Source organism: Salmo salar, chromosome 20, assembly GCF_965601325.2.
Source record: "Salmo salar chromosome 20, fSalSal1, whole genome shotgun sequence".
Classification (NCBI taxonomy): Eukaryota; Metazoa; Chordata; class Actinopteri; order Salmoniformes; family Salmonidae; genus Salmo; species Salmo salar.
The window spans coordinates 43457575-43469637 of NC_138310.1; the positions used below are offsets into that span (position 1 = coordinate 43457575).

Consider the following 12063-nt stretch of genomic DNA (forward strand, 5'->3'; position numbering starts at 1 on the left):
TTGATATCCGGATATTTGATTAACCGTGCCCATCCCTAGTGTCTGTGTGTGTGTGCACACGTGCCCGTGTTTGTGCTGTGGAATGGTCTTAACTGTGTGTGGCTATGTGTGTCTGCAGGATCAAGCGTATGGCAGGGATGAAGGAGTCTCAAATCAGTGCTGAGATCGAGCTGCTGCCCACCAACGACAAGAAGAAGTGGGCGCGCCCTCCCATCTCCATGAACTTTGAGGTGATTAGGTCTTTTATTTCCTTTACATTTTTTCATTTTAGTCATTTAGCAGACGCTCTTATCCAGAGCGACTTACAGTAGTGAATGCATACATTTCATGCATTTGTTTTTTGTACTGGCCCCCCATGGGAAACAAACCCACAACCCTGGCGTTGCACACACCATGCTGGCGTTGCAAACACCATGCTCTACCAACTGAGCCACAGTCATCTCTGCTGTAGCTGGGTTCCAGATCTGTTTGTGCTGTATTACCAACTCCAATGGTTGAATGACCCAGGTGTGATAATGTTTCTGGCCTGTCAAATGGGCTCCCCAGTGGCACAGCGGTCTAAGGCACTGCATTTCCATGCTAGAGGTGTTTCTACAGACATGCTGGTTCGAATCCAGGCTGTATCACAACCAGCTGTGATTGGTGCCATAGGGTGGCGCACAATTGGCCCAGTGTTGTCCAGGTTTGGCCGGTGTAGGCCGTCATTGTAAATAAGATTTCTGCTTAAGTGACTTGCCTAGTTAAATAAAAAACAATACTGATCTCTCTCCCAGGTGTAATTATGGTTCTGTTATGGTCTCCCAGGTGCCATTTGCTCCGTCCGGACTCAAGGTGCGCTACCTGAAGGTGTTCGAGCCCAAGCTGAACTACAGTGACCACGACGTCATCAAATGGGTGCGCTATATCGGCCGCAGCGGCATCTACGAGACACGCTGCTAACCGCCACCTCACAATCAGGTGGAAAGAGGGACGCAACAGGGAAGAGGCTGGAACAAGGGAGGGAGCGAAAAATGACAACATGGGATCGTTTCTTTCAGTCTTTTTTTCCCCTGGGCTGGCTGACAAACGAAAAAAATCTATATATTGAAAAGTATTATATTATTAAACGCATATATGTATAAATAATGCAAACATCCTGTGAAGTACAAAAAATACCATCTGCATCTAAAGGGTCTTTTCCCCCTTTTTAATCTAAACAAAAAATCCATTCCACCCCATGATATGATATGTTGTCTACTATTCCTGTACTACCCATCTATTCCCCATGGCACTGCCCATAACCACAGATCTAGAATCAGATTACGCACCATACCCTCAATCCTAATGTGTTAGGAAGTTAAAAAAGTATCTGACCATGTATGGCTTAGGAGTAACTGCTACCCTCCCTCTCTTGATGCTGGCGTAGGAGTGTGTGTTGCTCTTCTGTTCTCCTGTAGCAACTAACGTCTCCTGTCCCACCTCTCTCTCCCCAGCCCTGCCCCTGTATCTGTATATCTAACCGGTGGAGTCACTCTTTAGCCTAGTGTGTAGTTTTCAGCAGTATGTAGTGTAGATGCATCCATTAAGTGTCATTCCATTTTCAATACATTTTATACGTTTTGTTATTTTAACACCCGGCCTTCCCCGAGTATTTTAGTCATGAATCGTCATGTGTTTTTGTATTTAGTGCTTTGTCGTGCTTCTCTAAAGCTCTCTGGCCACCATTCCATCACACTCTCTCACTGTCTTATCCCACACCCTTAGACCTCCTCTACTATTTCCAATAGCTGGTGGTGTCCTTGTTATTATGATTCCTCTTGACGCAGATATAATAATGATGATTTTTTTGCTGTAGTTCCTGTCATTTTCTGTCTTTAGTGCTGCAGAGATTCCTTCTGTGTGACCAAAATTGTCAGTTTTAGGAACAAAAAAAATGTAGCGATGACAATAGACGGGACACATCAGTCTATGAATATAAATATATATAAACACATTTCTATATTGTATGAATGGTAAAAATGTGCTATCGAGCAGAGCCAGTTGTTACGGTCTCAGTGGACTGCTGTTATGGTGTTTGTGTAGGAGACTCGGTTGAGCAGATCTCTCTCGGGGGGGGGGGGGGGGGGGGGTCTGTGTGTGTGTGTGTGTGTGTGTGTGTGTGTGTGTGTGTGTGTGTGTGTGTGTGTGTGTGTGTGTGTGTGTGTGTGTGTGTGTGTGTGTGTGTGTGTGTGTGTGTTGATATTCTTCCCCAGGACCACAATCTGCTCAACATGTCTCAGGAATCTGAAATTCTGGCTGCAAATTCCCAGTTCTGATCCCGACTGGAATTCTGACCCTCCCATACGCTTTACATTAGCATGGGTGTATTTCTTGACCAGTTAAAGGGATAGTTCACCAAAATTACAATGGCATTGGTTTCCTTACACTGTAAGCAGTCTATGTACAAGGTATGACAACAACATGCTTTGGTTTAGTTTCCCTGGCACTGTTATCACATGCTAACGTTTTAGCATTTGTGGCACAAATCCCAATCAAGTCATGGGACCGATATTAGTATTTGTCGCGCATCATGTTCAAATCAATTTGAGATCCATTTGGACATGATGCATCAAAAATGATAATATCTGTCCCATGACTTCAATGGGATTTGTGCCACAAATGCTAAAATGTTTGCATGTGGAAACGGTGCCAAGGAAACTAAACCAAAGCATGGCTTGCTGTCATACCTTGTCCAAAGACTGCTTACAGGGTAAGGTAACTAATTTGTAATTTGGGTGAACTATTCCTTTAAGCTTCAATAACCCCCTACATTCCATGTGCACTGATTTCCCCCACCCATACAAAAAAAGATATTGTTTACAACTTAATTTTGAAATCAGTTTAATGAAGGGATTTGGATATGGAACAATGGTGTTTGTTACCAGAGAGAGAAATGGGCAGCGTCCCAAATAGTACATTACTTTTAAGGTGCCATTTGGGACAGAGACGGAGTGAGTGAGTGTTCAACTCAACTCAGCCTACTAGACTTGGACTGCCTGCATTTCAAATTAACATTTTAAAATATTCCACCTTTCCGATAATGAGTGCGGCTTCAGATAGCGTTCCTCTTCCTCCTATATTCCTTCTAGTTCAATCATGGCTATTGTGTGTATTAAACAAAGGCTATCAGATTGTCTGAGCATTTGCAGTTGCAAAAAACACTCAGTGTGACACTACATAATGTTTACATTCTCTTTTTCTCTGGCACTACGTTCTACCAATGAACACTAAAAGCGCTTCTGCTAACTTCTGAAAAACCCTATCTCTCTGGCTGTCTGTAATTGCACACTATTCCCAAAATCCTATGGGCCCTGGCCAAAAGTAGTGCACTATATAGGCAATAGGTTGCCAATTCAGACCTAGTCTCTCTCTCTGGTCAATGCCCACTATGTCATGCCACACCCTGAGAGATGGGGAGGGAGAGTCCTGGGGGCTTGACCCTCTGCTTCAATGTTTCCATTGGCTCCATTTGGTAACTATGTGACTGTCAAGGTAATCCCAATAAAAAGGTGTAACCAATGGAATTCTGTCTATCAACTTATTTCTGCAGCAGAAGTTAAGTTTCTGTTTTGCAGTTACAGTGCTTTCAGAAAGTATTTGCACACCTCGACCTTTTCCACATTTTGTTGAGTTACAGCCTGAATTTAAAATGGAATCAAATGAGATATTTTGTCACTGGCCTACATACAATACCCAGTAATGTCAAAGTGTAATTCTGTTTTTTCAAATGTTTTCAAATGAATTTATCAAAAGCTGAAATATGTTGAGTCAAGTATTCAAACCCATTTATTATGGCAAGCCTAAATAAGTTTAGGAGTAAAAATGTCACAAGTTGCATGGACTCACTCTGTGTGCAATATTAGTGTTTAACGTGACTGTAATGACTACCTCATCTGTACCACAGACATACAATTATCTATAAGGTCCCTCAGTCGAGCAGTGAATTTCAAACACAGATTCAACCACAAAGACCAGGGAGGTTTTCGAAGCTAAGCACATGCACAATCCTAGAGGAAAACCTGGTTCAGTCTCCTTTCCACCAGACACTGGGAGAGTAATTAACCTTTCAGCAGGACAATAACCTAAAGCACAAGACCAAATCTACACTGAAGTCCCTTACCAAGAAGACCATGAATGTTCCTGAGTGGCCGAATTACAGTTTTGGCTTAAATCAGCTTGATTTGACAAGACCTGAAAATGGTTGAATAGCAACGATGAACAACCAATTTGACAGGGTTTGAAGAATTTTGAAAGGAATAACGGGCAAATGTTGCACAACCCAGGTGTGTAAAGCTCTTAGAGACTTACCCAGAAAGACTCACAGCTGTAATTTTTTACAAATGTTAGAATGTTTCTTCCACTTTGACACTTAGACTGTAAACTCTCTTTCCAGACTCACATTAAGCATCTCTAATCCAATATTTAATATAGAATCGGCTTCCTATTTTGCAACAAAGCATCCTTCTCTCATGCTGCCAAACATACCCTCGTAAAACTGACCATCCTACCGATCCTCGACTTCGGCAATGTCATTTACAAAATAGCGCCCATCACTCTACTCAACAAATTGGATGCAGTCTATCACAGTGCCATCCGTTTTGTCACCATAGCCCCATATACTACCCACCACTGCGACCCGTACGCTCTTGTTGGCTGGCCCTAGCTTCATACTCGCCGACAAACCCACTGGCTCCAGGTCATCTACAAGTCTCTGCTAGGTAAAGCCCCGCCTCATCTCAACTCATTGGTCACCATAGCAGCACCCACCCGTAGCACGCGCTCCAGCAGGTATATCTCACTGGTCACCCGCAAAGCCAATTCTTCCTTTGGCCGCCTTTCCTTCCAGTTCTCTGCTGCCAATAACTGGAACGAACTGCAAAAATCACGGAAGTTGGAGACTCATATCTCCCTCACTTGCTTTAAGCACCAGCTGTCAGAGCAGCTCACAGATCACTGCACCTGTACATAGCCCATCTGTAAATAGCCCATCCAACTACCTCATCCCCATACTGTATTTATTTATTTATCTTGCTCCTTTACACCTCAGTATCTCTACTTGCACATTCATCTTCTGCACATCTACCATTCCAGTATTTAATTGGTATATTGTAATTACTTATTTATTGCCTTACCTCCCTTGTCCTACCTCATTTGCACACACTGTATATATAATTTTTCTACTGTATTATTGACTGTATGTTTATTTATTCCATGTGTAACTCTGTTGTTGTATGTGTCGAACTGCTTTGCTTTATCTTGGCCAGGTCGCAGTTGTAAATGAGAACTTGTTCTCAACTAGCCTGCCTGGTTAAATAAAGGTGCATTTAAAAAAAAAAATAACATTTAAGTATTATGTGTAGATTGTTAACAAAAAATGACAAATCCATTTGAATCCCACTTTGTAACACAAAAAAATGTGGAAAATGTCAAGGGAATACTTTCTGAAGGCGCTGTATATTATTAATGTTTACACTAATAACTATATACAGTGCATTCGGAAGGTATTCAGATCCCTTGACTTTTTCAAAACGTTGTTACGTTACAGCCTTATTCTAAAATCGATTAAATAGTTTCCCCCCCCTCATCAATCTAGACACAATACCCCATAATGACAAAGAATAACTGTTTTTTAGACATTTTTGCAAATACATTGAAATAAAAAAACGGAAATATTACATTTACATAAGTATTCAGATCCTTTACTCAGTACTTTGTTGAAGGACCTTTGGCAGCAATTACAGCCTCAAGTCTTCTTGGGTATGACGCTACAAGCTTGGCACACCTGTATTTGGGGAGTTTCTCCCATTCTTCTCTGCAGATCCTCTCAAGCTCTGTCAGGTTGGATGCGGAGCGTCTCTGCACGGCTATTTTCAGGTCTCTCCAAAGATGTTTGATCAGGCTCTGGCTGGGCCACTGAAGGACATTCAGAGACTTGTCCCAAAGCCACTCCTGTGTTGTCTTGGCTGTGTGCTTAGGGTCGTTGTCCTGTTGGAAGATAAACCTTCGCCCCAGTCTGAGATCCTGAGCGCTCTGGAGCAGGTTTTCATCAAGGATCGCTCTGTACTTTGCTCCGTTCATCTTTCCCTCGATCTGGACTAGTCTCCCAGTCCCTGCCTCTGAAAAACATCCCACAGCATGATGCTGCCACCATCATGCTTTACCGTAGGGATGGTGCCAGGTTTCCTCCAGGTGTGAAGCTTTGCATTCAGGGCAAAGAGTTCAATCTTGGTTTCATCAGAACAGATAATCTTGTTTCTCATGGTCTGAGAGTCCTTTAGGTACCTTTTGGCAAACACCAAGCAGGCTGTCATGTGCCTTTTACTGAGGGGTGGCGTCCATCTGGCCACTATATCATAAGGGCCTGATTGGTGGAGTGCTGCAGAGATGGTTGTCCTTCTGGAAGGTTCTCCCATCTCCACAGAGGAACTCTGGAGCTCTGTCAGAGTGGCCATCAGGTTCTTGGTCACCTCCCTGACCAAGGCCTTTCTCCCCCAATTATTCAGTTTGGCCGGGTGGCCAGCTCCAGGAAGAGTCTTGGGGGTTCCAAACTTCTTCCATTTAAGAATGATGGAGACCACTGTGTTCTTGGGGACCTTAAACGCTGCAGAAATATTGTGGTACCCTTCCCCAGATCTGTGCCTCGACACAATCCTGTCTCAGAGCTCTGCGGACAATTCCTACGACCTCATGACTTGGTTTTTGCTCTGACATGCACTGTCAACTGTGGGACCTTATAGAGACAGGTGTGCCTTTCCAAATCATGTCCAATCAATTGAATTGTCCACATGTGGACTCCAATCAAGTTGTATAAACATCTCAAGGATGATCAATGGAAACAGGATGAACCTGAGTTCAATTTCGAGTCTCATTGCAAAGGGTCCGAATACTTATGTAAAGGTATGTCTGTTTTGTATAAATTTGCAAAAAATTCAAAAAATCTGTTTTTGCTTTGTCATTATGGGGTATTGTGTGTAGATTGATGAGATTTTTTTTATTTGATCCATTTTAGAATAAGGCTGTAACATAACAAAATGTGGAAAAAATGAAGGGGTCTGAATACTTTCTGAATGCACTGTATAAAATGCACTGTAAAAATCTGTGCTGGCCCCCTGTGGGAATCGAACCCACAACCCTGGCGTTGCAAACACCATGCAAACACCAAACACCATGCGCTACCAACTGAGCTACAGGGAAGGAAATTTAAAAGAAACATTTTCAATGTTTAAGCGTGATTGAGCGTTGTGAAGGCTAACTCTAAAAGTGGGTTACTGACTTTGAAGTAAAAGACTTTGAAGTAAAAGACTAAGTAAAACAATGTGGGGATAAGCTTTGAATGGGTTTTAAAGTGTTCGTAGGGAGGGGGTTAACTGGAAAAATGTGTGGAAGGAGGCTGTTTAGAAAAGTTAGCTTGTGCAGTGTTGGTGTGGTTGGACAGATGAATAAAGTGATGCGTAATTAAATTCTCATCTTTCAGGGCCCCATAAAAGATCTCCTTTCCAGTTTTTCTTTTCGTTTCCTCCTTCCTTCCCTATTTTCTCTCCGCTCCTTCCCAGGGTGGGTGACATCGTCAGGTCAGCCCGCCCAGAGTTTCCCTAGTCACCTGGAGTGCAGCCAGACCCTGGGCACAGGGCCAAGTCCAGTGAGGGGCGGAAGTTATGAGACCGCCATTCAGGTGCCCTTTACTAAAAAATCTGTCTCTAGAAAGGATTTTTTTTCTATATATTTTTTTTGTGAACCAAAGTGGACGTCTTAGGCTACTCTCCTTATGTTTAGGTTTATTTGAACATCTTGGTGACACAGACAGACACATACAGAAAATGTGATGTCATACAATATATAAACACAAGTAAAAAAATATATTTTTTAATGCGCTTATTCTGTAGATGTGTGTTAAAGAGTAGTAGTTTTACAGCATTTTAAGAAGTGTGATGGTCACTGATGGTTCTTACAGTATCCATCATCTCCGCAATTTTGCGATAAACTACTCGTTAACTTTCTCAGCCACAAAGTGATTAATTTATCATAATTTATCAGTGGAAGGATGGGACAACAAAAGCATTGTCATTGGGCCTGATCCATAAATATCATGCAATATAACCCCCAAATTCTTGCTATATGTTCTTAAGAGTCACAGCGGTCCTCTTCTATTGAAAACCACAGGCTGTCTCGGGGTCTTCCTAAGGTCAGCCCGAGTGATGGGGATAGGGGGAAACTGTGGACCACTTGGCCAGCCAGACCATGGGCAATGCCAAAAAGTTCAATTGACAAACATTTTACCTCATTCTGCACAATGGATTTTTTTTATGAGAGCACACTTCACATGCAGAATTGTATAACTTTTAGAGTTGCCAGCGTGGCCACTTTCTGAAGGTGAATGAAGGGATGTAGGCTAGAACAAACCCTTGATGCAGTGAGGCAAAGCCTAAAGCCTCCTCCTGAGCCACAGCATTGCAGATGGTGACACATTGCTGTAGCCTAACCAGGATGGGGCATACTGTGGGCTAGTCATGATAGACTACTAAATGCCTTCCTCTTCAATGGATAATCCATAATTAGCCGAGGAGCTATCACACCTAGATGGGGCTCAGAGAGTTGAGATAAGCTAGATGTATGCCTAGATTTCAATAATTATTTGAGTTAGTTAACTTTTTTGACATCTCCTCTGTTAGTCTTTTGAGTTGCCACTTGCTAATTGCCAGGACGTGGACTAATGGAGCCTGTTTGAACAGATGGATTGGAAAATGGGTCCATGCAAGCAAAGAAAAATGAGCGCATCTGGAAGGATGTTATTTGCTACAATATTGTCATGGTGCCCACCTTCCTTGCATGGACAGTTGGGACTGAGTGCCACATGAGTCAACAGGTGAAGAAACAGTCCGTGCAATTCGGAATCCTTGGGACGTCCATACCCCTTGCGGACGTCCCTATGATTAGGGTTAGAGTTTATGGACGTCCCAAGGATCCCCGATAGCACTGACCCTGGCTCTGCGGCTGTGTTTATTTGCGGGTTGCAGACTTGCCGGTGTCAATGTCAAGTTTTGGTGGCTAAATAACACTTACTAATAAATGTGGAAAAAAAGTTTCCTTAAAAAAATGTGGCTTTAGCCTATAAACTATGATTTATTTTCATAATTTGTCTTCTAAACCATGGCGGATTGAGGCCTCAACCGATGAGAGATACTTTTACATTCCACGAGCGGTTATTTAAGTAAGAGTTTACAGCCCAACAATAGTTTGAAGACTTCAAGGCTGTCTTTGAGGACAGTTGAACATTTTACCCTCTATTCGCTGGTTGAGAACTGTGTGTAGTTTGAGAGCACTTTGAGAGAATGGGAGAGCAGAGGCTGTGAGACAAATTGTTGTTTTAGAACTGGGCGGCGCTCTCTCTCTATCCCACCACTCGACTGACGTGCCCGAACTTGTACGACCGACACCTGATCCGTTCGGTCGCTGCATAGACTAGGCAGGGAAGTATCAAAGTTACCCAATAAACTTACAAATGCGATGCAATTAACGAAGGACTCGGTGGAAAAGTAAGAGTTTACAATTATATCACAGGGGAATAGCGCGGAATGCTGAGAATGATACGAGTTTGATGGGACGGGAGAATTTGGAGCTCCATGCCCAAATGGCCAATTCTCTGCAGAGCTGTTCAAATGTGGTTTTCACGTTGTGATACGCACCGCGTTCTGGTTCAGAGGAAGGATAGCCTACTCATGCTTTCTGCATGAAAACACCTGAATAAGATAGCCTATCCAAGATGATCAATCTCTTTTATACCAATCCTTGCATTTAGCAGAACCATGTGTTCTCAACATTGAGTGTAGGTTACCATTGACTGTAAAAAGACTACAGGTTCCAATGGAGCACAGGAAGCAGAAGTTGAGTTCGCCCAAGGGATTCGTCCCAGTGTTTGAGATGCGCGGATCTCGTCCGGTACTTTTTCTACTAGTGCTGGTGTTGGTAGGGTTGAATGGGCTCGGCGGACTCCCTACGTGTAGAAGGAAAACGGTAAGTGGGCGGCTGCACATGGAAATTATTAAAAGTAATATTTAGACTTGTTTGCCTGTGCGAGCAACTCAACAAACCCAGTATTTTCAGAAATGTATTGTGTTTTGTTATCGTTTTTTTACAGACTGAAAAAATACGTGTTTTAAGTAAGCTACACTGACAATCAAATTTTTCTGGTTTGATCCTAATGCATTTTTGTGTATGTTTATTTTTTGATCAGTGTTACAATAGCCTAGAATAGGAAAATAAATGGGGGGAAAGAAGAAAAGAAAGGAAGGAGTGGTTTAGGTGGTGAGGGGAGGGGAGGGGGAGGGGGGGCGCTGGAGGAGAACGCTTCAGCTCACATGTGGGTGACAGATATTTTAGCACAGAGCGATGGATAGATGGAGAGGGACTGTCAAGCGACTAGAGCAGATGAGGAGGGTTCTACATCTGTGTAGGGTTAAGTTGTGATTCCTGTTCCCTTTTGCACTTGTGCCACGTGTGTGTTTTTTATTTTCTTCCTAGAGGAGGCCAGGCATGCTCCCTTTTGCCAGGAAGCCTGACAAATGCAATGGCTTAACTTGACTTTAATTTATTCCTTTTAACTCCTACTGGAAGAAATAGTGGAAGAAAGGTGGTGAAATAGAATGAACAACTCAAATAACTATTTTGTGTTTGGGTGGGAGTTGAAATCCTCTCCCAGTTGCTGATTCAAAAATGTTCATCATTGAAGTGATTTTTGCATGTAAATCTTGGTGGGGAAAACTCCACTTGTTTTTTTTATGCAACACACACAACACTAAACAATACATTAATTGCACTATAACAGTGCCCAACGGTGCCCACAAACGGCTAGGGCCTACATAAAGCTGTCCCAACAGCAGAGCTTTCTTTTCAGCACAGTGGATTGAATACTTAGTACTGCCACACCTGGCTATGAGCGAAGCCTTGTCTGGCATCGAAACAGTTCATTCAGCCTCATTTACTGCATTTAAAAAAAAACACATCCGATATTGCTGACTTGCTTAAACAAATGTGGTTTCTACTGACAATTGAGATGTACAAACTGGCATAAGGGGATGACGGGCAGATAATAGGCAATCTGTCATTTCGATTAAGACGTTAATGAGCGAGTTAGGACGGACGTAGCCAATATAACTATTTGTTCAGCGACAGAATTCAGAACATGGGCTGTTCTTACAGTATTCTCTCTGTACACCAAGTCCGAACCGTAGGATAAATAAATGGGGGAAATATGCAGAAAATGAAAGCTCTTACAATATTCAATGATTACATTTCTCTAAAACAGACGACAGGCTGCACCACCAAGTCAGAACAGTAGGCTAAGTTATGAGGGGGAAAGGGAAATGATCAGGGTGAGGCACATGGGCTACTATGAGCTTACTACACAACATACACTTAGTATTACTTTCTTAGCTACAGTATACATATCTCCCTAGCATATTACATAATTTATGCGGCAGCATACAATACATTTTTGGACTGAAATTGTTGTACTGTGCTCACTTGAACAGAAAGGTGGCGCTGCGGTCCTTGTGGGCAAATTTTGTCATCAGCCTTTATCATGAAAGTCTGGCATTCTCTGGATTTATGATGGTTTTAAGACAACTGCAAACAATTAAAAAAACATAGTCGAATCATGACGTCATTGATCTTCAGATCGGAGCTCTAGAAAGAGCACCGAGTTCCCGACATGGAATTCCGAGTTGGATGACCATTCAAAACGTATTTTCCTAGTCGGAGCAATTTTTTCTGACTTTCCAGTTGTCTTGAACTCACTGAAGTCTGAGATTTCCAGTTCTGAGTTTCCAGTTGTTTTGAATGGGGCAGAAGTCATGTCGGAAAGTATTCAGACCCCTTGACTTTTTCCACATTTTGTTACCTTACAGCCGTATGGCGCAGTATATAAGGCACTGTATCGCAGTGCTAGCTGTGTCACTACAGATCCTGGTTCGATCCCAGGCTGTGATGCAGCTAGCCGTGACTGGGAGACCCATGAGGCGGCGCACAATTGGCCCAGGGTTGTCTGGG

General features: G+C 42.8%; 2 protein-coding genes across 2 annotated transcripts in view; both read left to right on the plus strand.

The window, feature by feature from the left end:
* LOC106580654 (AP-2 complex subunit mu-B) overlaps positions 1 to 2096 on the plus strand; it is a 49836-nt gene extending 47740 nt beyond the window's left edge. The window contains exons 12-13 of the mRNA XM_014161949.3: positions 119 to 230; positions 805 to 2096. Coding sequence (XP_014017424.1) covers positions 119 to 230; positions 805 to 939 — 247 coding nt within the window. The 3' untranslated portion in view covers positions 940 to 2096. The remainder of the gene's footprint in view (positions 1 to 118; positions 231 to 804) is intronic.
* A 7302-nt stretch (positions 2097 to 9398) lies between these two features.
* mmp23bb (matrix metallopeptidase 23bb) overlaps positions 9399 to 12063 on the plus strand; it is a 36569-nt gene continuing 33904 nt past the window's right edge. The window contains exon 1 of the mRNA XM_014161951.3: positions 9399 to 10029. Coding sequence (XP_014017426.3) covers positions 9880 to 10029 — 150 coding nt within the window. The 5' untranslated portion in view covers positions 9399 to 9879. The remainder of the gene's footprint in view (positions 10030 to 12063) is intronic.